Source organism: Octopus bimaculoides, chromosome 11 (assembly GCF_046866305.1).
Source record: "Octopus bimaculoides isolate indiv1 chromosome 11, ASM4686630v1, whole genome shotgun sequence".
NCBI lineage: Eukaryota > Metazoa > Mollusca > Cephalopoda > Octopoda > Octopodidae > Octopus > Octopus bimaculoides.
Window position 1 is genome coordinate 36,205,032 of NC_142938.1, and position 27,506 is coordinate 36,232,537.

General features: G+C 36.2%; 1 protein-coding gene across 1 annotated transcript in view; it reads left to right on the plus strand.

Annotated features, from left to right (window-relative positions):
- The window catches only part of LOC106876982 (HEAT repeat-containing protein 5B), a 100,793-nt gene that overhangs the window by 30,040 nt on the left and 43,247 nt on the right, over positions 1-27,506 (plus strand). The window contains exons 8-13 of the mRNA XM_089360604.1: positions 14,761-14,835; positions 16,513-16,722; positions 22,882-22,950; positions 23,046-23,167; positions 24,918-25,077; positions 25,570-25,759. Coding sequence (XP_089216730.1) covers positions 14,761-14,835; positions 16,513-16,722; positions 22,882-22,950; positions 23,046-23,167; positions 24,918-25,077; positions 25,570-25,759 — 826 coding nt within the window. The remainder of the gene's footprint in view (positions 1-14,760; positions 14,836-16,512; positions 16,723-22,881; positions 22,951-23,045; positions 23,168-24,917; positions 25,078-25,569; positions 25,760-27,506) is intronic.

Genomic DNA, 27,506 nt, shown 5'->3' on the forward strand with positions numbered 1-27,506 from the left:
GGCTCTTTTTTTCTTTTCTTTTTATTAGACCGGTCTTCATATAACATGAAATATTAAAAATATGAAGTTCAAAAAATAATTCTTAAGATAGATTTTGAATGCCAGCCTTATACAAGGGTCCTTAGATTTATAGTTTTAGTACATTAATGAAAAGATGAGTTAACTAAACTAGTTTTAGGATTTTTTTTTATCTATTTAAACCAGATCACTAGTATTAGAAATATCAAATACAGTGCTTTATTCCAGAGTTTTAAAATTTATTGTATGGTTTTGCCTAGTATACAAAAGTACAGAGCCTTTCATAAATATTACATGCTATTTAGTAAAACATAAAAATTACTGTAAGTTTAAGATGCTCTATGATAGATACTTGGTTAGATGTTCATGTCTTACTCGATTGTACTCTTTTTTTTTTTTTCTATAGCTGAGTAGTTATTTTATAGAACTGGAATATGTTGTTCTATTTGCAAATGTTTCGCTTAGTAAAATCCATCCATCCCATGCTAACATGCAGAAAATAGATGTAAAATATAAGAGAATATTGTTACTTCCTTGAGTCTGAAAGATGGGGCAGAGCCTGTGAACTTTGCAACTCTTCCAAAACTAATAAGATTGATACCATTAACATTTCATTTAAATAGTTACAGATTAACACCTGCAAAAAGGAGATTCCAGAGGGATGATGTTCTGGGGATAAAGGATTAGGTATAATGGTTAGTACAAAGAAAGGAAAGTTGCACACATCAAGGGTGACAAGTGGAACAGGGGCATCTGAATGGTGAAGGTATGAAACAACCATCTCCAAATAACTGAAACTATTATAGTAGCAATGGAAAAGACAGAGGAAATCAGTAACCCAATGAAAAATAGACCTCACAAACAGCATCTAAAGCTTAGATGGTATCTTCCCTCATTAGAAAAGTAAAATTTTTAAAATCTAAATTATTAATTTTACTTCTTTTTACAAAAAGACACCAGAAACTTGTATTGAATCAGTATTAACAATTCTGTCACTGGTCTAATTAACATGCAGTTATATACTGATTTAAATTAACATAGGGTTTCATCTGAATGGTTGCATTTCTTTTTGAGTTGCTATGCATGTGTCAATGTTTCTGATGTAGCTATTCAAATTTATGTTATAATGAATATTGGGATCATAAACTTACAATGCTCATCCAAAACAACCATATATATAAATGAAAAGCCTTAACTCAACATCATTTAGAACAGAAATCAGAAGAGAACTCTATACAAGTTAAAGATAACAGAAAGTTGCAAAGCACAATGTTCGATTTCACAGATTTGATGTAGCAGAGTTTCTGTGCTAAAAGATGAAATTACCACCACCACTGTTTTGTTTTCCTTTGATGTCTTCCAAGAAGGCATGGGTTGGATGGTTACACAGGATCCAATTTGTCAGAGGACAGCATCCTGCTCCAATACCTACTTGGCTAGATGCCCTTCCTAATGCCAATAATTTTATGAAGTGCACAAGGTGCATTTTTCATGACAAGCACTACTAAAGTTGCCATGTAGTTCACATGATTAACATTCCCATTGACTTGAGTGGGGATACATTAGAGAGGGATGCCACGTCATGCTAGATGATGAAAAGTTAGAGTATGAAAGAAGGGACCAAAACCAGTTTCATGCTGAAGAGGATATATAGGGCTGCCCAAATTATACACACATACACGCAAATGTGTGTATATGTATATATATATATGTATATATATATATATATATATATATATTTATTTTATTATATGTATTTATTTTCTCTTAGTTAATTAACTTGGACAAAATAAATTGGTTAATAGATACCAGGGTAGCAAAGATCACAAAATGACTGTGGTGTAACTCCTGTTTATGAGGTAGAAACTCCTTGTTATTTTGGGTACTTGAGTAAATATATAAATTTAGTAAATGGAGTAGAACGCATATGTTAACTGAATACTTTTATTTCCAACATATGTTTCGAAGATTACAAATTATACCTTCCATAGGAATAGGTGATGTTGATAAGAATGTAATCTTCTCTTCAGGGAAATGCATGGGAACCAGCTTAACCGTAAGACATTTTAACCGAATATGATAACTGTAGCTAGAGAAGATCTTCTCTAACTACAGTTATCATATTCGGTTAAAATGTCTTACGGTTAAGCTGGTTCCCATGCATTTCCCTGAAGAGAAGATTACATTCTTATCAACATCACCTATTCCTATGGAAGGTATAATTTGTAATCTTCGAAACATATGTTGGAAATAAAAGTATTCAGTTAACATATGCGTTCTACTCCATTTACTAAATTTATATATATATATATATTCATGTCTATATCTACCTCCCCACCCACCTATATTTGTATTTACATATATAGATATATACACACAGACACATATATCTATCTATCCATCCATTATTCTTAGGAAGGTCATGTTGGTAAAGTCCTCAGGCAATGCTTTTCTTCTACAGGATCCTATCAAAAGCAATCCTCATTAGATTTTCCAGATGGATTCCCAAGTATATCTATCTGTGACTATGGATATTATCCAACCATCTTGTCCTTGATTTTTCCCCTAGGTCTCCTGCTGGTTGGTTTGACTTGAAAAATGTGTGTGTGTGTGTGATACTGTGAGTGCAAACTATGGACATACAAAATATGCAATAGTATCACAAGCAGGTTAACAAAACAGTAGACTTTGCACAGAAGCAATAACCACAAAAACATGGGAAATAAACTTTTTAAAATGCTCAGGAGAATCTCTAGAGGTAGTAGATAGCCTTCGTTACCTAGGTGATCAAATTAGCAGTGGAAGATGAGTAAAAGTATAGTCACTGGAATAGGAAAATGTTCAGTGAACTTTTTACTCTGTCGGTAAAAGGATTCTATCTGATAGTGAAAAGCAGATTGTATGATGCTTCGGTATGAACTGCAATGCTACATGGTAATGAGACATGGGCTCTTAATGCAGAGGACTCGGAAGAACTAAAAAGAAATGCATCTAAAGTACAAATGTATTTGAAAGAAAAGATGGACATAAGAGGAATCAAACGTAGTACACAAGAGTGACAACTGTGCTGCTATGGACATGTGATGCTTAATGATGAGGACAGCTGCAATTTTTTGTGGATGGAGCTTGTGGTAGTGGGAAAGTCAAGAAGACATAGTAAAGGCTGATTTCAGGACTGAATTTGATGGAGGAAATGTCAAAGGACTGGGGTGACTGGCAATATGTTGTGCTTGAGAAAACCCACCTATCTTGCTGAAACTGAGGTTGTGGAAGCATAATGTGTGTATACACAATTGGATTTCTCACCCAATTTGCTCATTAAGTTTGCCCTCCCTCCCAGTCACTGATCCTTCCAACAGTTGCCTAACTACAGTATTCGGCTGCTATAACTAAATGAAGGCAGAAATACATATTTACCCATTTTTTTCTGTGATACCAGCTATCTTTCTTACTATCTAGTACCACTTCACTTGACATCCATTCTTCATATTCATAACATTGCCCCTTGCTACTCTCACATTTCACATTGATTGCTCTTCTATGCTACCAAATTATCACCTTTGCTTTGAACCATTTCCTGTTGACTTACTCCTATCACCATACATCTCACATTCTCTCTATCTCTCCACACACACTTTTGAAACCTACCTATCCACTCATCCTCTCCTTTTCTCTCATATTTCTTTACTATATTATTATTACTGTTCTGCTGCTCTTCATCTTTTTCTGTACTGCCAGTCATCACTGACTCTCCTCTTCCTTTCCTCCAACTCTTATATCATTGATCACTTTTCTACCTTTAACCCTACCCAATCTCTACAGTCAACACCTACTCTTCTCTTCAACTTAAATTAATCTTTGTTCTTCATTCATTATATTCATTATATTCTTCATTCATTATATACTGTTCACTCTCGCAGTATCTACCCACCCACCCTTCTTGTTCTGTCTCTATTAACTTCTACTCATCTCCTTGAACCTTGAGGGATCATCCCACCCGACACTTTGTCACAACCATCTTATTTCACTTTCCAGCATCACTCTAATTACTCCTACCTGTTCTTGTATGTTAGTAGCTGTGTATCTCTGTAGCAAGAAACCTGTTCCAGACCCTGCTTTTATACTTTAATTTCTTATTACCAAGCATAAAGCCATCTTCATTTTTACTGTAGTCCTATTCTGTCCAAGGAAAACCTGGTTTTCCCTAGTTACATGGCAGCCTTAATAATTTATCATGATCGGTACTGTGGTAAAAGCACCCAGTACCTTCTGTAAAATGGCTGGTGTTAGAAAGGGCCTCCAGTTATAAAAACCACACAAAACTAGACATCTGAGCATGATGCTGTCCTGCAGTCCATTGGATCTTCTCAAACTCTCCAACCCATACCAACCTGGAAGAAAAACTTTAAAAGATGATTATGATGTATATCAACAATGTATATAGCTATGTATTTGTATATAAACTACATACATATATATTTGTGTGTGTGTGTGTGTGTGTGTGTGTGTAAACTACATGCTAAACTACAATTATTTACAGACTGCATGGATAAAATTATATCTAACTCTATAACTAACTCAGCTAAGGAGCAGAAATTACCTTAAAACCTGCATAATCCCTGTAACCAAAACAAAACAAAAAAAGGCAAGCAACAAGTACATAAACTACTAAAAAGTAACAAGCAGCAGAGACCTAACTCTAGAATGAAATCCAATTTATCACAACCAGGGGTTTTCCTCATCAGTTGCCTAATGGATATTATTGTGATTTTGACACCCAAGGTAAGATCACTACTTCTGTTGCCAATTTCTTAGAAAAAAACAAATATCATTTGGGAATATGCAAACCAGGTATTTGTATCTGGTCCACAACTTGTAAATGTACATATCCCAAAGATGAATATACACAACTATTAAAACATGCAGGTAACAAATAATCATAATTTGATATAAAATATCTCTGTCTGTTCACACACACACACACACACACACTATTAGTAGAATTGTTAGTGTTCGAAAGATGGCTTTGTGGGAATTGTTCTGGTTAAGTTCAAATCCTTCCAAAGTCATCTTTGCTTCTTGCCCTTTCAAACTTGATAAATGAAGTACCAGACCAGTACTAGGGTCAATTCTTCTCTATCTTTCTCTGGATGAAATCAGCTCTGGTCAGATATATGCTATATGCCATGACAGCACCACTGCAACTCTGTCAAAGAGTTAAGGGACCGAGGCAAGTCATTGTCTTAAGCAAGAATTTTTCCTATGACAAACTGCAGTGAAAATCCTTTACAAGTTCAAATATCTTTCAAACATATTTGGACTGCTCTTAAGTTTGTATATGTGCGTTTATTTGTATACATACTTCTGTTTGAAAATTCCTGTTATTGAACATTTGCTTTCTAGTTCATGTATCTTATTCTAATAACTTATTCAATATGAACAATATTCTAAGCACACTTTTACACCCACTTCCACTTCTATTTTCATAGTTTACTGTGATGTTGAAAAAATAGATTAAGCTACCATTTGTAAAATTTTGTTAAATACATAGATTCATTACAGTCATTGCATGTTACACTTTAACAATTTTTCTTATTAATTATGAACTCAATTATATATGGTACATATAGTTGAATATATGGGGTTTTATATATTCACTTTGTACAAAATGCATGTAGATGAGTATATAGACTCACTCATTACACATGATGACTGTAGATGAGCATATATGAGTAAATAAACTTGCTCATTATTCTTGATGCATGGAGATGAATATATAAGGGTTTGGCTCCTCTGTTTACTGCATATTTCACAGTTGTCTTTTAGGACTGTTCTGTACATTCTTGCTTGTTAACCCTTTCGATACCAACCCGGCTGAAACTACCTTTGGCTATGTAGTACAAATATCTTGTTTTCATTAGTTTTGAATTAAAATCTTCCACCAAACCTTAGTCACAATTTATGTCCCTAACACTAGCTTAATGATAACTAAGTTATTTTACTAAATTCTTTGTTATATTTAAAATTAATTGAAAGAAAAGCAGAGCATCTCAAAATATATATGGTAACGAAAGGGTTAATGATAATTTCTTCCAGTACTTTAAAATACATAAAAACTTGACTGGAATAAGAGAATCTGTGCATTTGTTGGTGTTGGTTGTCAGTTTTATTGTTGCTTTTAGCATGTTTGCAGAATGTTGCATTTAACATTGGGTAATATTAGTAACTTTGAGTATATTGATATTTCTATACTCTATCAATGGCTCCAGCAGCAGCAGTAGTAGCAATTTTCATAGTACTATATTTACTTGAAACTAATTTTTTAAGGCAGGAAAGCAATAAAGAACATACTTAGTATATCAAGTTTATCCAGTTTTAATCATAAATGCCTTTGTTGTTGCAGACAAATAAGATTTTTTGTTTTGTTTGTTTAATCTTCTGGATTTCAATTTCACATTTTTCTCCTCATACACTCTATCTTCTATTCTAACTTGAGGTTTTTTTAAAAATTCATTGTATTCATTCAAAATAATTTTATATATTTCTTTTAGTAAAAATCTTTTGGATTTATAAATGTACTTCTTCAGTAGTTGAATTATAAAGAATTCTCCTTTAATTCCTATTTTTGTTTATATATTTATAATTTATGCAATATCTTAACTTATTTTCAAAGTATGATGAGGTTATGTCATTCTATAATTTGCATAAACAGACTTCAAAATTTGAGTGTCTTGTCTTTTATGTACAAAAACCTGAAAGTGATAGATACTGAACATGAGAAATATGTAGTTGTATGCAGGTAAATTGTATTAGTTCTTTATATCTAAAGATTTCATACACTCAACTTTACTGTCAGAGGTGAAACAAAATATTCAGGTATGAATAAAAAAATTGTGTTTAGCCTCATACAGTTACATACACACACACATACACACACACATATATATATATATATATATATATATATATAGGGTTGGCAACTATGTTCCCACCGCTTTTTTAAAATTTAAATTTTTTAAAAGGTTTAATAAAAAATAACAACTAATTAATCAATAATGTATTCACCCTTGTTGTTTACAACTTCTTCCCAACATTCAGCAAGATTTTCAATATCTTGTTGGTAGAAATCACCCGATTTCGACTTGATCCAACCAAGCTCTCAATTCTACATCAGTATTGAACGAAACTCCGTGCATAGCATTTGAAAGAGGTAGAAATCTGTTGGTGCCAAATCAGGAGAGTACGGCGGGTGTGGCAGCACTTCCCAGCCATGTGTTTGAATAGCTTCCTTGGTCATATTGGCGATATGAGGGCGGGCGTTGTTGTGCAGCAGAAGAACTCCATGCTGCTGATTAAGTCTTTTCTCTTGAATAGCTGTGTTGACTTGTTCCATCTGTTGAACATAGAGTTCCGTATTGACCATTTGGTTCCATTCAAGCAATTCATAATGGATAATCCCTTCCCAGTTCCAACCATATGCACAACATCATTTTACGCGGATGAAGATCTTGTTTCATGCGCAGTGTTACTTGTTTACCAGGGCTAAGCCATTCCTTACGCTACTTCATATTGATGTACAGGCATCATTTTTTGTCACCAGTTACGATTCAGTAAAGAAATCGTTGCTTGTGTCCATGAGTTGAGTGGTGACGAGCAAGCAAACCAGTGGAAATTGTGGCTCGTTGATTTTTGTTGTTGTTACTTAAAGCATGCAGAACCCATGCTCCATACTTCTGAACCTTTCCTATTGAGTGAAGATGTTTCTCTATAGCAGTGTGGGAGCATTCCATTTTCTCTACCAGTTCCCTTGTCGTTTGACGAGAATTTTTGTGCAAAAGTCGGTTTAATCACTCTTCATCGAACTCAACTGGTTGGCCAGAGTGAGGTCAAAATTTCCATTTTTGAACTTGGCATACCAATCACAAGCAGTTCTTTCAGCTATGGCACCCTCTCCGTACACAGCACAAATGTCGTGAGCAGCTTTTGCGGCCTTAGAACCTTGATTAAAAGAAAAAAGGAGGTGTCAAAAATGGTTGTTTTTCTTAACTTGACTTTCCATTTTAAGGATCTGAAAATAAACAAAAATTAACTAGAATAAACTAGGAAAAAAAAAACAAAGTAGATTCCAAAATGATTCAAAAATAGAATTCTCGAATAAAATAAATTCCAAAATTTTTTTTAAATGGCGGGTACTTAGTTACCAACCCTATATATATTCAAATATGAAATAGAAGCAGCACTGGTGTAATAAACATTATCAACCACATATACTTAACGTTTTTGCCATATGTATGTGTGTGTGTGTGTATATATATATATATATATTAAATATATGCATGCATCCCATTAGCAGCCTACCACCGAATACAAATACATGAAGCATATACTTTAAGTATATGTGATTGATTATATATATCGCTGACGTGGCTGATGACATTTTCGCCTGATTGGCACTCATGCCAGTGGTATGTTAAAAGCACATCCGAGTGTGGGGTGTAACCAGCCCACTTTTGAGTACCCCTCATTCATTGGACAATAAACTGTGCTTGCGAAGACCTATTGAGGCAAGTGAAATCAAATCAAAATTGCTGATGTGGCCGATGACAGTACCGCCTGATTGGCACTCCTGCCAGTAGAACGTTAAAAGCACATCCAAGTTTGATTGTTGCCAGGGCCACAGATTGACTCCTATGCCGGTGGCACGTAAAAAGCACCATTTGAGTGTGATCGTTGCCAGTGGCACGTGAAAAACAACATTCAAGTGTGGTCATTGCCAGTGCCGCTGGACTGGCTCCCGTGCAGGTAGCATGTAAAAAACACGTTTTGAGCATGGTCATTGCCAGAACTGCTTGACTGGCCCTCGTACCGGTGGCACGTAAAAGCACCCACTACACTCTTGGAATGGTTGGCGTTAGAAAGGGCATCCAGCTGTAGAGATTTTGCCAGATCAGATTGAGCCTGGTGCAGCCTTCTGGCTCACCAGTCCTCAGTCAAACTGTCCAACCCATGCCAGCATGGAAAGCCAACGTTAAATGACGATGATGATGATGTGTGTGAGATATTTGCAACAGAAGCATTCGAAGTAGTATTCTGTATATCTTTCTTAGTGTGGATATACTGTAGAAAGCTATAAAACAAGATGCTGTCCTGATGAACACCACAGTTTTGTGGCTTTCCACAGTATATTCACATTTAGTTAGATACTCATACACATGCACACATGAGAGACAGACAAACAGATGTGTATTTGTAGTTGGCCTTCAGATTTGATGATGACTATCCTCTTCAATTGTGGACTTTTTCATAATTGTACACCCAACCATTAAGGTGTGTTTAATGTGGATTTGTTGTAGTTGGTGTTATTTTGATGGAGTATTTGTTTGTGCATAATCCTATCGTGTCAAGAGATTGAAAATATCTTCTGTAGGCATTGGATATTAAAGACCCCATGGAGATGGATTTTTTTTAGAAAGACCTTTTTAAACTTCTGAAAGGCTTTTGATGCCTGTCTGAGAAAGCTTTTAATCTCTTTGTCATTATGCTGCTGATGTATCTGAATTGGACAGGAGTGAATAGTTGATGCTGTTCTAACTGGAGAGGAAAAAAAGGTAGTGTAGCACCATTGATAGATGATATCAGTTTCTGATGCTAATTGTTAGCTCCATTCTAGTGTAAGCTGAGATAATGGCTTGTAGGGCTTCTGGTGTATGAGATGCCATAGCACAGTCACCAAGGTTCTGTTCATATTTGAGGTCAGTAGTGGCTTGCAGATTCTATTTGTTGAAAAGATTTCCTGTTTTTTAAGGTTTTGGTAGGAGCAATAACTTCAGCCAAGATTGCTGGTTCATCAAGGTGCTCAATCCACAGGTTTAGATTGGTTTAGAACCTACCAAGTTGAAGTGATCTCCTCAGTGCTATTCTTAGCTGTCCCCTTTGTAGAGATGTACCACAGAACAATTCCTGAGGCCATAAGCAATATTTATGTATCATGGACATTATGCATGTCTTGCCTGTCTGCATGAATCTGAATTTCCTGAGCTTTTACAACCTACCATTTATTCTTCAAAGCATGTAGGGTAGATGAAACTTCACTTCAAGGAACTTGCTGCTTTTTTTTTTTTTTATAATCTTTTTTTGAGTATGTAATGAGGATTTATCCAGAGTTACTCTCTGTACCTTGTACAACATGTCAATCAAGAAATTACCAATTTTACTGGAGTTCTCCTCAAACCATTTTTGGTGGGTTTCTTTTGTTTTTTTTCTTTAATCTGATTGTTTTGGCAACAACATCATAAAATGTAGAATAGTTGTGTCATTCACTCTAATTTTAGATGTGATCAGGGCCTCTGAAACTTTCAATTTGATAGCTAATGAGTGATTGAAGTTCTTGCAAAAACAGGACTGTTGAGCTTACAATTATTTAGCTTCTTGAAGTTTTGAGCTCTTGAGCATCATAGAGAGCACACTTGCAATCTGACCTTTGTTAATATCATGTGAAGATCTGTCCAGCTTTCAGCTCTACTCATAGGTGAGCAGAAGATCATTGAGGTCGACCCTCTTGACCATCATGTAATTGAGTTTTTTCCCCTACTATTTTAGTTGTAATTCATTTTGCAACCAAACATAATTTCCTTTCACTTGCAGGCTTGTTTTAAGAATCTATGAAATTGATTACAACATATTTAAGTTATAACAGAAATTTCTTTGGATTTTAATACAAAAAGCAGTTTCCCCATTTAGTAGATTCTTGATGCAAGCAATGCTTTGTTATTTATTTGCAAAAAATATTCTCTTGTGAACATTGCTGCTTATGACCCTTAGTAGTGTGTGTGATAAATAGTTTTTACTGTTTCTCTCTGCATGCATTGGAGTGTGTGAGAGTAATGTGTTTGCTATTCTTTTTACAAACGTCAATAAAATTTTTGCATTCTTAAATTTTTATTTCTCTAAATGATTTATGTTCATAATTACATATAGTTAATCTGCATTTGTTATTTAAATGGTAACAGTCCATTTAAAGGCCTTATTAATTACCGTGTCAGAAAATCAAGCAACTGAATCTATTCTGTGTAAGAATAACTCCCTAGATAAGCTGTTAAAAATAGCAAAGGATTTTTTACTTTTAACACCAAAATCAAATACTAGTAATTATTTTAAAGCAATAAAAAAAAAATTACCTTTTAATCAAGAGGTAAGGCAGGAAATCTAAGACTGGTGAGAGGAAGAAGGAAAGGATCCTCAAATTGGAAACCTGACCTCAATGGCAGCAACAAAGTGAACTCTGTTAAAGGCACCTGAGGTATCAGGTGGTGCTGACAACCAAGTAATGAATTCAGTGAATTTTACCTTCCTGGATGATAATTAAGAAGATGTTACATGTGACACATCTATTATGACGATCCATTTTCTCACTAAGAGAAAGGTCCTGTTTAGTAGATGGATGGCTTTTGACAGAAGTATTTTAGAAAATGAATCTCTCTTGGATTTATATAACCATTCTTGAACTAATTTATAATTGATAGTTGAAAGGCATTTAAAAAAAAAACAAATTTGTAGGCATAAGTTTGTGAACAATTAACTTCAAATGCTTCACTATGTGGCCTCAGTAGTGCAGTAGGCAGCGTGTCACTCTCATAATCACTATATTATTATTGAACCTGTATTATACATGCCTGTTTGGACACACACATACCACTTTCATTGCCCTGCCAACACACACGCATGTGCAATGTTGGTTTATATATTTTCAATAGCGTATATATACACAAGCATTCAGCCATTGATCTACGTAAGATTTTTAGTTAATTATAAAGTTTTATTGTGCATGTAAATTATTAAACTATACAGGTATTGTCATATATACCTCAGTTAATGACTAGCTTATTACTACTGCAGTTGATGCAGTCTTTTGTTTACTTGAGGATCCAACCTAATGGATACTTGTGTACTGACATACAGTTCAAATGTACAAGTCTCCAATATGCAAGTGGTTAATAAGTGTCAGCAGAAGGGCACCCAGGAGTCATGATCTGGATGCAGCCTGGCCTCCTTAGAGTGTTAGAAATTAAGGGCACAAACACTTACCTGAAGTAGGGGATTCTTTGCCAAAGACCTGCTGTTTAGCTCTCCCAAGAGTTTCTTGCTAGCCCACCATACATAATTTGAAATATTTGCCCATAAGCTTAGCAAAAGTTTTTTGAAATCTGATTAATTTATTTACTGAAATAAAATCCAGCTCAATGATAACTTACATGAATATCCCAGTAAATTATATGAGTTAAAATTCAATATGTTGAATGTTTTCTTCCCTTTTTGAGTAAAAAACTATACAATGTATTTGAGGTGAATTATTCCTAAATGAAATTCACATCAGTCCTTAGTAAATATCAATTTAATTTACTCTCATTAAATCTTATCTAAAGAACTAATTAACTTATTATGCAGTTGGTGAAATATAGTTTCAAAATAGTAAAATTGGAAGTTACAAGTACTGACTTATTTTGTTCTTGTTAAACATAACTAGAAAAAGGTGTACATTTTAAAAATATATTCTAGAGTTCTCGTTGAATATTTCTGCCAGCTTTGCTTGAGTAAACATGAAAGTACATAGAAAAATATAAGATCAGCCTATATAATATAATTTGCTCTGATCTTGTTTGGAGGCATTGTAATAATCAGAGTATGCTGCATTTGTTTCTGTAATCTGTTTTGAAATAAAAGATCAAACGGTATCATCAGAGATGGACTCGGTTGGTGCACACTGGTCTTAATACCTTGACATTCAAATCACTTTGACATGCAGATGATTTGAATTTTAAACAATAATTAACAGCATTACTTAAGGTCAAGAATTGGTGATTTATTAGTGCACTTACATAGTGCTTAGTGAATCCTAAAAAACAATTCATTACTAGCAATATATTCTAATCCCTAATAGAAATCAATGTGCATAAAAAAAAATATATAAAACTGGTAGTGAGCAATATGTTTAAATATAATTATTTCTCTCTCTCTCTCTCTCTCTCTCTCTCTCTCTCTCTCTCTCTCTCTCTCTCTCTCTCTCTCTCTCTCTCTCTCTCTCTCTCTCTCTCTCTCTCTCACTCACACACACACACACACACACACACACACACACACACACAATTTTTCACCATTTTTAAAACTATATTTTGCATGCTGGCATGGGTTGCACTTTTCCTGGTGTATTTTGGAAAATATTTGAATTGAATTACTCCAGTACAAGTTGTTCAATATTTGTTGACACACTTTAGTGATAAATCCACACAAGTGAGGGATTTAGAATGCTGTAACATTTTAACCAAATATCAATGTGTCACATTTTGTGGCTTCATTTGTGTTAGTAATTGAGTAAATTCAATCTCTTCATTGCCCATGCTCTGGCTACCAAAGGTGATAATTCTCTTGAAGATTAATTAGTTTACAGAAATATGTGCTTGTGTCCTTGTAATAATTGTATATTTTATTTCAATATATACACACCTTGAATTATTCTTGATTCAGTTGGTCTACATTATATTACATCAAACTAACCCAAGTCTTATTGAGCACTTCAGCTAGAATCCTGCTTTTGAGTATTTTGAAAACTTTATATATATAGTATTCTTTTCAGTCTTTCAGCCTGTCTCCTTGTGAGTTACAGTTTTTCTATACTTGCAGTGATCATGTTAGTGTAAGTTCTGGAGGAGACACATAATTTTACGAAGTGAAGTTGTTGTGTAGAGATTGTTTTTCATCCAGGCTAGCAAGACATTGAAAATATTATATACATATATATATATCTTCTGTGTACAAATAGATGTACAGCTGCCACTGTTTTGTTTAGAGCTCCATGTAAATTATCATATTCCAGTCTGCTTTCATACTGCTTTCTGGGATTGAAATACAGAACAAATGAAGAAGAAATTAAGATAAATGCAAATTTATATTATTAGTTCCTATGTATGTTTCATCCAAGCAACTATAATAATAAAACATACACAGGAATTAATAATATAAACTTGAGTTTATCTTAATTTCTCTTATATATATGTATATATAATATATGTGTATGGTAAATGAAAGATAGAAGATACACACACACGTTTATGTATTTGTTTTGCAAGATTCCTGATGTGAAAGTGTTTGTTGAAACAGATATTGTTATACAGTAATCCCTCGACTATCGCGGGTGTTACGTTCCAAAACCCTGCCACAATAGGTGAAAATCTGTGAAGTAAAAACAGTACTGTACTGTATTTTTTTTATTACTATTTTTATAATTTGTATATATTTTATTATAAATGCAAAACAACACCAGGGGAGAATTGGCATAAGCTTAAATAATAAACCGAGATATGCTAAGAGATTACTGTATATGGGGGTGGTCTTTTTTTTGTCTTTTTTCTTTTTACCAATTAATCACACTCACTATATATTTGTTATTCACTTCTGCTTTATTATTGTTCTTATTTTAGTGTTGTTTGTCTGAAATCATTCATCATACATCCTGTGACCCCTTCAGTGACTCTCCGTCCCACATGTCTCCTCCTATCCTGTTTAGTCCATTCTGTCTTTCTGTGGTGTGTATAAGGTGTGTAAAATAATAATAATAAAGCTGAAATGAATAACGAATATATAATGTGTGATTAATTGGAGGAGGTGGGGCCGTCCCCAAATATACAAAATATGTATATATATGAACAGTATAATTGTTATAGCTCTTTATCTGCTTTATCATTGTAGCTTCAACCAAACAGTGCATCTGGTTCTGGTGCATTGGAACATGATGCAGCATCTCTCTATGCGCGCATACAACCAGTAAGTAAAAATATTTAATTATAATTACTTCTTTTAAGCATATTTCATAGTATTTTTTACATGTGCCTATCTTGTTTTAGCAATGCTCTTTTATAATTTTAAGTTTTCTTGAATCAATTTTATTTTCCAAACCAAACTTGTTCTACTTCTCCCTTGGTTTGTATCAGCCATATCTGTTTGTTTCTTAATCAGTTCTCATTATTTCATTATTAGATATCTTTTTTTACCGTTTTCTTTTTATGAACTTGTAATAATAGCTTTATTTCCCCATTGCTTTAATTTTCCTGATTTATACATTCAAGTAATCAGAGAACAATTATTATAACCTAAGTTAATGGAAATACTACTCCTTTCCCCTCCCAGGTCAGGGGTTTTTGTCTTGCAAGGTACTTGGTGACTATCAGTGGTGGTGCCACATAAAAGGCACTGGTGCTGAGTCCATGTAAAAAGCACTGGTGCTGGTGCCATGTAAAAAGCATGCAGTGTGCTCTGTAAAGTTGTTGCTGTTAGGAAGGGCATCCAGCTCTAGAAACCATGTCAAAACAGACAACTGGAACCTGGTGTGGCTCCTGGCTTTGTCAGCTTTATGTCAAGGCAGCATAGAAAACGGACATAAAATGATGATAATCGGTTTGCCTGTCCTCCTCTACAGTGCTGAGACCTGGACCATCCTCAAACAAGACCTGAACAAGCTCAAGCTTTGTCAGACACTTGTTGTCTTTCTGTGCAGTCAAATCTCAATTAACATCCGAGAACAGTGCCAGCAGCAGCCAACCGTTGAAGTGCAAGTCCAGCGGCACCAGCTACAGTGGTTTGGCCATGACTTCAGGATGAGCACCAGGAGACTACCACAATAACTTTTGTGGCAGCAGTGCACCAAAGAAGACATGGGTGAAACAAATTAGGGAAGACCTAAAGTTGCAGCACCTTGACCTTGAGCATGCTCAGGTCAATGCCATGGATTGGAAAATGTGGAATAACATCACCACCAGAGTCCGTCATCCAGCAGCATGTTGTTTGAGAAGGCAGCCTCCCCCTCTGGTCACCACCTAGGGATTAAAGAAGAAAAAGAAGATAGTTGGAAGGAAAACGTTACTAGGATAGGATTTCTTGACAAAAGCAGTATTAAGGGGAAAATAAGCAAATTATTAAGTACACACTCTGTATACAGGCATCTCAGGAGTTTGAAGTGGGTATGATATACAGGGATAGTTCCAATGTTAGTGGTTGTTGAACTTTAGGAGTTAAATCCAGCTATGTCCTTGTATTTTAGAACCATCAAAATTTGTGATGTTCCTATAGAGGTTATTAATAAGTGAAAGTACATCCCCATCACAAACTTATATTTTGCTCTATAAGGCATATTTCTTAGACTGTTACAATGTTGTCTATTTCTCAGATTTCGTTAAATTTTAGATCCTAATTTGTTTTTTTCTTACTCATTTCCCAATCAGTGTTAGAGAGAATTGATTTCTACAGAATTATAACAAATGGAATAACATGTTTTCTGAAGGTTTATTGCAATGCTTTTAACAAGGTTTTGAGTTCTTCATTTTAACCATTCTTATGTCATGTTTCCTTAATTACCTAATGCTGACATAAATTACCCTATCAATTGCAAAGTATTACCAGTTATTTCAATTTTAAGAACTCCTTTTTGTCTTGACTCTATTTCAGACTGATCCTCCTATTCCTGGTCCACTGCCACTTGGCGTGGCTGTAATTGACAGTTCAGTACGTTTGTATGGGCTAGTTTTCTACAAAGTAGCCCACAAACACCGTTATCAGATGCTGCAACATTTTAACGAATGTATAAAACAAGCAAAATCTTCTCGACAGCAAGCAGTTCAAATGAACATTTTCACTGCAGTTCTGTGTGCTTTAAAGGTAATTACTCCAGAAGTCATACTTTAGAAAACAAAAAAACATCTTTTTTTGACTTACATTTTTCATTGTGGTCTATTTTTAGTTACTTTGATTTATTTAATGCATGTTCAATCATTTCTCAAAGATTTTGCATAATTGCTGGATATGATACATTTAGAATAGAATTTTTGAGAATTAAAAATATTACAAAAAAGTTCCAAGTACTTATCAAGCTATATCAGTGTTATCTTTTGGTAATTTTTAAGTGTTGGTAATGTTCATATTGATAATATCTAACTCTAATTCTAGCAAATTACACATGCACATACACAAACACATGCACTTATACAGTCATATACATATTGATAATAAGGAGAATGAAGAATTTGAACATTCAAACTTTGTTTATTTCCAGTTAGTTTATTCATAATAATTGTCTGACGTGTTTTGATTGCACTAACTGTATATTGTTGCATGTTTACGCAGTGCTCCGCTATTAGTTTGAATTAGGCTTGGTAGTAGTAAACCATGACATTCTTCAATGAGATGTTTTTCTCAACTGATTGTTTGAGTAAAATTCAGCAGCACCATTTTTTTTTTTTTAAGTTGGCAAATGTTCTTGGCTAGTTGGAGAGTGGTTATTTATAGAATACTTATTTGTGATTGATTCGAGATACTTTATAGTCACATGGCATTTTGATAGATTTCAGAGTTGATTATAATATTTGAATTTTTGTGAAGGTTATTAATAATAGTAGTGGATAATTATTAGGCAGTAAGAGCCATGTGGTTATTAAAAGAAGTCAGTTGTATTTTAAATTCTCCTAACTTATTTTTTTTTTAAAGTGTTTTTAGGTTATATTATATATAATCTTATAAATTGAACTTCATTCTTATAGTCTTTGTATGCATCTTTAGAGAGAAAACTTTATTGAAATTATATAAATTAATACATTCTATTAAATTTTTTAAAAAGAAAGCATTGTTTGTGTAAGCAATTAAGACTAGTGTTAACTCATTTATTTTTTAAAGTAAATATTTGGTATAATTCCTCCATAATTCCTATGAAAGATGAAATTTATAATTTCATCTTTCATACCCTATTTTATAAGGTTTCACAGTACTAATAATTTCCCATTTTAATGAATATATATATATATATATATATATATATATATATATATATATATATATATATATATATATGTCAGTAAATAGTGGGGTTGTGTTAACCGCACGTGGAGAAATAATAGGAAAATGAAAAAAAGCCAGAATGCCGAACTGGAAGCACATTTCAACAAAGATCTCCTCCAACCGGCCCTCACTGCGAAAAGCAAACCATCAACAAGAAGGAGAATGAAAATGTCCTTATGAAATTGTTTCTTCGTTTTACGTTGACTAAGCTTAGTCCCAATTGTCGAAGTTTATACAACTTGCATGTCGTTCTCCTGTCACTTATAACTGACACACTGAGAGGAACTTGTTAAATGGTGTCTTTTATGTGCCACCCGCACAAGAGCCAGTCCAGGGGCACTGGCAACGATCTCGCTCAAAAATCCTAACACATGTCACGGGCACAAGTTGGTTTAAAATGGAAGGAATTAATTGACTTCAGCATGCTGCTTAAAGACTCACCAAAATCCATCTACCTGGAAGTTCATTAGCATATCCACTCAACCAATTTGATCTATGCATCTTTTAAAATATGTTGCACTGGCAACGATCTCGCTCGAAGATCCTATGAAGGCCAGTCAGGCGGTACTGGCAACGGCCACGCTCAAAATGGTGCATCCTATGTGCCACCCGCACAAAAGCCAGTCCAGGGGCACTGGCAACGATCTCACTTGGCTTGCCGGGTCTTCTCACGCACAGCACATTTCCAAAGGTCTCGGTCAGTAGTCATCGCCTTGGTGAGGCCCAATGTTCGAAGGTCTTGCCTCACCACCTCAGCCCAGGTCTTCCTGGGCCTACCTCTTCCACGGGTTCCCTCAACTGTTAGGGTGTGGCACTTTTTCACGCAGCTATCCTCATCCATTCTCACCACATGTCCAAACCAGCGCAATCGTCTCTCTTGCACACCACAACTGATACTTCTTATGTTCAGCTTTCTCTCAAGATACTTACGCTCTGACGGGTATGCATACTGACATTACACATCCAGCGGAGCATACTGGCTTCATTCCTTGCGAGCTTACGCATGTCCTCAGCAGTCACAGCCCATGTTTCACTGCCATGTAGCATGGCTGTTCGTACACATGCGTCATACAGTCTGCCTTTTACTCTGAGTGAGAGTCCCTTTGTCGCCAGCCGGGGTAAGAGCTCTCTAAACTTTGCCCAGGCTATTCTTATTCTAGCAGCTACACTTTCAGCGCACCCACCCCCACTACTAACTTGGTCACCCAGATAGCGGAAGCTATCAACTACCTCTAGTTTTTCTCCCTGGAATGAGATAGAAGTTGTTTCCTGTTTGTTTACAGTGTTTATTGCACCTGAACATCTGCCACATACAAAAACTAACTTCGTAGTTAATCTGCCTTTGATATTGCTGCACCTCTTATGTGTCCATAGCTTGCACCGGGTACATCTTATAGAGTTACTACCTACTCCTTTTCTACATACCGAGCAGGGCCATCTACCTGAAGGGGTTTGTGTTTTATCTACCTTCCTACTTATTAGGATTTTGGTTTTTGCTAGGTTGACTCTAAGGCCCTTCGATTCTAGTCCTTGCTTCCACACCTGAAACTTCTCCTCTAGTTCTGATAGTGACTCCGCAATTAGTGCAAGGTCATCAGCATAGAGGAGCTCCCAGGGGCAACCTGTCTTGAATTCCTCTGTGATCGCCTGGAGGACTATGATAAATAGGAGGGGACTGAGGACGGAACCTTGGTGGACCCCTACCTCTACCTGGAATTCATTACTGTACTCATTTCCAACCCTCACCTTACTGGCAGCATCTCTGTACATGGCTCGCACAGCTCTCACTAACCATTCTTCTATCCCAAGTTTCCTCATTGACCACCAGATAAGGGATTGGGGGACCCTGTCAAAGGCTTTCTCCATGTCAATGAAGGTCAGGTACAGAGGTTTATCCTTGGCTAGGTATTTCTCCTGCAGCTGTCTCACTAGAAATATGGCATCAGTGGTGCTTTTACCTGGCACGAACCCAAACTGCATCTCATCTAAATTGATTCGCTCCCTAATTATTCGGGCTATGACCCTCTCCGTAACTTTCATAACCTGATCTAACAGCTTGATGCCTCTAATTATTTGTATCTAAAGCATCACCTTTACCTTTGTAGCAGTTGACTATGGTGCTGCTACACCAGTCATTGGGTATGACTCCTTCGTGTATCACCTGGTTCCTAATACGGGTGACTAGGCTGTAGCCAACATTGCCAGATATTTTGAGCATCTCTGCAGTGATTCCTGATGGGCCGGGGGCTTTCCCTGTCTTCATACTCTTAATTGCTTTATCTACCCTGGTACTGTCAACTTGGATAGCTGGTCCCTCTGTTGGGTCAACATCCGGCAGGCTCTCTTTCTCCCATTCATTCTCTTTATTAAGCAATCTATCGTAGTGGCATCTCCAGACCTCTTTCTTTGCATCCTCATTTAGTGCAAGCGTACCATCATCCATGCGAACACATTTCTCTCCTACGACATCACTATTCTTTCTCCTACACTGTCTTGCAACACGAAATACCTCGAGTCTTTGGTCCTCACGGCGCAGAACATTGGCAAATCTTTTCTTATCTGCTTCCCCTCTGGCTAAATAAACCTGTCGCCTAGCTTCCCTTCTGGCAGATTGGTACAATTCCCTGCTACCACCGTTCTTCCAGTTCTTCCAAGCCTGTTTCTTTTGTCTAATAGCCCCTGTCTACCTCCTTGTTCCACCACCACCATTACTCTGGATCGAGAGGGGACTTTACACCAGCCACAGATCTAGTCGGTGGCTCTCAACAGGTTGTCCCGCAGAAATCTCCAATTGTCTTCCACGTTGTATGATGCTATATCCCCTTATATTTCGTCAAATGCTTCAAGTAACTTGTCTCTAAGTGCTTCAAGTAACATATATATCATCATCATCATCATCATTGTTTAACGTCCGCTTTCCATGCTAGCATGGGTTGGACGATTTGACTGAGGACTGGTGAAACCGGATGGCAACACCAGGCTCCAATCTAATTTGGCAGAGTTTCTACAGCTGGATGCCCTTCCTAACGCCAACCACTCAGAGAGTGTAGTGGGTGCTTTTACGTGTCACCCGCACGAAAACGGCCACGCTCGAAATGGTGTCTTTTATGTGCCACCCGCACAAGAGCCAGTCCAGGGGCACTGGCAACGATCTCGCTCGAAAACCGTACAAGGCCAGTCAGGTGGTACTGGCAACGGTCACGCTCAGGATGGTACATCTTATGTGCCACCCGCACAAGAGCCAGTCCAGGGGCCCTGGCAACGATCTCACTTGGCTTGCCAGGTCTTCTCACGCACAGCACATTTCCAAAGGTCTCGGTCAGTAGTCATCGCCTCGGTGAGGCCCAATGTTCGAAGGTCTTGCCTCACCACCTCAGCCCAGGTCTTCCTGGGCCTACCTCTTCCACGGGTTCCCTCAACTGTTAGGGAGTGGCACTTTTTCACGCACCTATCCTCATTCATTCTCACCACATGTCCAAACCAGCGCAATCGTCTCTCTTGCACACCACTACTGATGTTTCTTATGTTCAGCTTTTCTCTCAAGATACTTACACTCTGACAGGTATGCACATTTACATTACACATCCAGCAGAGCATACTGGCTTCATTCCTTGCGAGCTTACGCATGTCCCCAGCAGTCACAGCCCATGTTTCACTGCCATGTAGCATGGCTGTTCGTACACATACGTCATACAGTCTGCCTTTTACTCTGAGTGAGAGTCCTTTTGTCGCCAGCAGAGGTAAGAGCTCTCTAAACTTGGCCCAGTCTATTCTTATTCTAGCAGCTACACTTTCAGCGCACCCACCCCCACTACTAACTTGGTCACCCAGATAGCGGAAGCTATCGACAACCTCTAGTTTTTCTCCCTGGAATGAGATTGAAGTTGTTTCCTGTTTGTTTACAGTGTTTATTGCACTTGAACATCTGCCACATACAAAAACTAACTTCGTAGTTAATCTGCCTTTGATATTGTGGCACCTCTTATGTGTCCATAGCTTGCACCGGGTACATCTTATAGAGTTACTACCTACTCCTTTACTGCATACCGAGCAGGGCCATCTACCTGAAGGGGTTTGTGTTTTATCTACCTTCCTACTTATTAGGATTTTGGTTTTTGCTAGGTTGACTCTAAGGCCCTTCGATTCTAGTCCTTGGTTCCACACCTTAAACTTCTCCTCTAGTTCTGATAGTGACTGCGCAATTAGTGCAAGGTCATCAGCATAGAGGAGCTCCCAGGGGCAACCTGTCTTGAATTCCTCTGTGATCGCCTGGAGGACTATGATAAATAGGAGGGGGCTGAGGACGGAACCTTGGTGGACCCCTACCTCTACCCGGAATTCATTACTGTACTCATTTCCAACCCTCACCTTACTGACAGCATCTCTGTACATGGCTCGCACAGCTCTCACTAACCATTCTTCTATCCCAAGTTTCCTCATTGACCACCAGATAAGGGATCGGGGGACCCTATCAAAGGCTTTCTCCATGTCAACGAAGGCCAGGTATAGAGGTTTATCCTTGGCTAGGTGTTTCTCCTGCAGCTGTCTCACTAGAAATATGGCATCAGTGGTGCTTTTACCTGGCACGAACCCAAACTGCATCTCATCTAAATTGATTCGCTCCCTAATTATTTGGGCTATGACCCTCTCCGTAACTTTCATAACCTGATCTAACAGCTTGATGCCTCTGTAATTATTAGTATCTAAAGCGTCACCTTTACCTTTGTAGCAGTTTACTATGGTGCTGCTACACCAGTCATTGGGTATGACTCCTTCGTGTATCACCTGGTTCGTAATACGGGTGACTAGGCTGTAGCCAACACTGCCAGATATTTTGAGCATCTCTGCAGTGATTCCTGATGGGCCGGGGGCTTTCCCTGTCTTCATACTCTTGATTGCTTTATCTACCCTGGTCTGTATAGGAGTTGCAGGATATTTCAGCTCTAAATTCATTTCGTTATATCTTTGTTAATATTTTCTTTTCAGAACCTTGCTGACACAAAGACTAGTCTGGGACCTGATGATGTCAAAAAAGCTGCTTTTAATTTAATCATGGTAAGAAATCAGTTTGTTTTTTTGCAAAAATTATTGCTTATTAATGTTATCCATGCTGCATAAATATTTACTGTTTGAACATTTTGTATTTTAAGGGTGCATTGGGAAGTTCAAATCCTATTTTACGTTGTGCTGCTGGTGAAGCACTTGGACGGATGGCTCAAGTTGTGGGTGATAGCAGATTTATTGCAGAAATGGCCCAGTATAGTTTTGACAGGTATGCATATAGTGATTTTTCTTTTTCTTTTTACAAGATGTTTGGTGAATTCATCACCAAGCATCTTGTACTAGATTAGGAGTAATTATATTCTAATGAGCTTAGTAATTTAAATGTTTTAAAGCACCAAGTATGTGGTATTAGGTAATTTATCAGCATTGTCAGTTTTTTTGTTCTTCAAAATATGGTACATCTATCAGAAATCAGTCCAACCATATTTAAAAGAAAAAATAGAAATCTTTAAAAGTATATAAGGATCTTTTCTGTTTGGCTGCATCTGTGGAAATTTTAAAGTTTAGTGAAAATTTTAAAATTTGATGTATTGATGTAATTTTCCACTCTGAATCTCAGGGGCTGATTCACTTTTTCCAGAAATTTTTTTTTTTTTAAATTTACAGAGGTTTAAAGTTTGATAATTTTCTACCAAGTCAGAAAGCAAGGTTTAGAAGCTGTCATTTTGTGCATGACAGCATGTGTTGTCAACATTAAACAAATGAAATATTGGCAGAATCTTGCTTTGCGCATGCTGTATAACTCCTCATAACTTATTTATTTTTTGGGAATTTTCAGGAAATTTTTGTGAATTTGGATTCTACACTCAGGAATTCATGCAATTATGCAAAAACCAAAAAAAATTTGGTGCATGATTTAACTCTTTAGCATTTAAACTGGTCATAACCGGCTGAAATAATCTGCCTTTTTATGTTCAAACTGGCCAGATTCAGTCTCTCACACCTACCCTTCAATGTCATTCTAAAAATAAACAATTATATCATTGAAATTTCGATAGTACAAGGTAATGCATGGTTAATTCATAACAATGTCAATAAATAAAAATTACATTTGGCAGAGTAATCTGAATGCTAAAGAGTTAAGGCCTATTTAGCTATTATTTTAGCACATGTCACAACCACCTCATACTGCATATGTTTTAAGCAATAAGTGAAAAATGACTGTTACTATGGAAACGGGCACCTATGTGTCTGTGGCTATCAATTGGCTAAAATTACTCAAAATTTCAAACTTTAAAAGTTATTAACTCGTTATTTATTGATTTATGGTAAAAATGAATTACATGTCAATGATTACCATACAAAACTACATCAACACATCAAATATGAAATCAATTGGAACAAAAATTGAAGAAATTGAAAAGTGGCAGCCAAACAGTAAAGATACGTATACAGCTATAAAATCACACCAACAAAAAGTTGAAACAAAAATCTGCATATAGAAATGACAAATATGAAAATATTTTAGTGGTTTCAAATAATTTTGTGTATATTTTATATCCATGATTTTAATGGAATCTACCTGGTCTATAAACTTAAGAATTTATGTAGCATTTAGCAACTTGAAATGATTTGATTTTAAGAAGCTGCTATAGGCACAAAGCCCGAAAGTTTGGGGGAGTATTGACCTTGAAAGGATAATAGGCAAAGTTGACCTCAGCAGAATCTGAACTTAGACCTTGAAGCTGGAAGAAAAGCCGCAAAGCATTTTGTCTGGCATATAAACATTTCTGCCAGCTTGTTGCCTTATTTTAAGAAGCAATATTAAATGTTAAGTTTGATTAGTTATGGTAGACTTTAACTAAAATATCAGAACAGATACTGTTGGTGGTGTATAAAACCATTTAGTTTTTCACATGTATTTCAAAGTTAGTTTTTGTATATTATGATGAACATGAATAATTTGCTAACTGTAAAATTTTGTAGTCTTATTTGAAGAACTAATATCATTTATATAGGTTAAAATCTGCTCGTGATGTTGTAAGTAGAACTGGCCATTCCTTGGCACTGGGATGTCTTCATCGTTATGTTGGGGGAATGGGTTCCGGTCAGCATCTGAATACAAGTGTTAGCATCCTCTTGGCACTTGCTCAAGACTTCAATTCTCCTGTTGTCCAGGTAGGCAGTGTTTAGATGTTTCTTTTCATTTATTTATTTAATGAGTTTTTTAATGTTTTGTTTTTAAAGAATAAATAGTAATTCAAATTACAAGATATTGAATATTAATTTTTCCTTTTCTGAATTTAATTTTATCAAGTCTAATCACCATCATGTTCATCACAATCACTACCATGTCCACTTTTCCATGTTTGTAGAAGTTAGAGAAAACTTTCTTCAGGCAGATTTTTCTATGGCCAAATGCTTTTCCTGTTGCCAACCCTTAATTGTTTGCAAGTAATGGATTATTTCTCATGGTCCTTCAAACAATGAACAACACAATGGCCAGACATGCTTTTATAGAGGATTGTAAATAAATGTCGCTCTATTGTATGACAGTGACCTTTGTTCATCATCATGCAAATTTTTTAATATTTGTGTTTCAGTTTAACACCATTTATTTCAAAGAGTTCATTAATATATTTTTCTTATTAAAATAAAATTACTTTCAAGGTTTGGGCTCTTCATGCATTAGCTTTAATTGCTGATTCTGGTGGACCAATGTTTCGTGGTTACGTTGAACCAACTTTATCTCTGGTTCTGCAACTTTTACTGACAGTACCACCAGCCACTGTTGACGTGCATCAATGTTTAGGCAAATGTCTTTCAGCATTGATTACTTCCATTGGTCCCGAACTGCAAGGTAATAAAATATTTATGACTTTTATTTTAATCAGTATTCCTTTTGCAAATTTATATGTAAACACCATGTCTTCCAAAAAGAATGTTAGTTTTCTAAATTTTACCAAACAATTTTCTTATAAATGGAGAATAGCTTAAAAGCCATCAACTAGTTTCTTGCAAAATTTTATGTAAACATTGTGAAATAAAAAACTAAAATGCCTGTTAACACAGAAGTTGATTGATGGAAGTTAAACAAAACAATTTCAACAGTAAAAGACATATCAGCAAGATTATACTTGTACCTTAGTTTGTTTTTCAGGCAAGATCTTTCAATTTTGTATCTACACTCTACACTACACTGGTTTAATTTGTGATCATCATCCAATCTCTTCTCTCTCAATATGATACCAGACTAGATGCCAACTAGGTCCCTTTGTTTCTAAATTAAGGCTAGTAACATTCTTATTCATTGGGCTATAGACACAACAATGTAGAATAAATATTGAAAAAACTTTTCATTGCTAACAACCAATGAGATTAACAACTTGGAAAATTATCATAGCAACAACTTACAGCTTAGATCTTTAAAAGGCATGTTGTTCAGGAATTCTTCCTTAGTAATGTATCCAATTGTGGATGTATCTTATGGTGTCATAGTATCACTCAGGTAAGAATACACTGAAGTAATTTTCTAGCATTAAAACTTTTACCTGAAGTTGAATCATTATAAAGTTTGTAACCTTGGCTTGCCAAGGCTTCAGTTCTACTCAGAATGTTTGTATTATTACTAGTAGTTTCCATTTATCTTCCAGGCATCTTTTAAATAATTAAATGTGTCCTTTTTGCTTTTGACAGAGAACCAAGTTCTTGTTCATAGCTATTTACAGGTAGCTAGATTGTATTATAGAGAATTGAGTGAATATTGGCATATTCACTATGATACTAGTGAAAGATCATCAACATCATCATTTCGTGTCTGTTGTCCATATTGGCATGGGTTGGATGGTTTGACCAGGGCTGCACCAGACTCCAGTCTGATTTAGCATGGTTTCTATAGCTGGATGCCCTTCCTAACACCAACCACTCCAAGAGTGTAATGGGTGCTTTTACAATGCCACTGGCACCAGTGACATTTGTGTGATACCAGTCTCTGCCACAACAGTGATTCTACTTGGCTTGATGGATCTTCTTCTCAAAGACAACATAATGCCAAAGGTCTTGGCCATTGCCTCTGTGAGGCTCAAAGTTCAAAGATCATGCTTCACCATCTCGTCCCATGTCTTCCTGGGTCTACCTCTACCACAGGTTCCCTCCACAGTTACACAACTGTCCTCATCTATCTGCATGACATGACTATACCAGCACAGTCATCTCTATTGCACACCACATCTGATACCTCTTATGCCCAACTTTTCTTTCAAGATGCTTATCCTCTGTCAAACATGCATACTGACATTGCACATCCAGCAAAGCATACTGGCTTCATTTCTTTCAAGACTATGCATTTCTTTGGCTGTCACAGCCCATGTTTCATCACCATGTAGCATAGCTGTTCACACACAGGCATCATACAGTCTGCCTTTCACTGAGAAAGAAGCCCTTTGTTGCCAGTAGAGATAAGAGCTCTCTGAAGTTTGACCAGCTACATTCTTGGAGCATCCACCTCCGCTACTAACTTAGTCACCTAGATAACGGAAGCTATTTACTACCTCTAGTTTACTCCCCTGACAGTTGACGGAGTCTATTTTCTGTAAAATTTTGGTGTT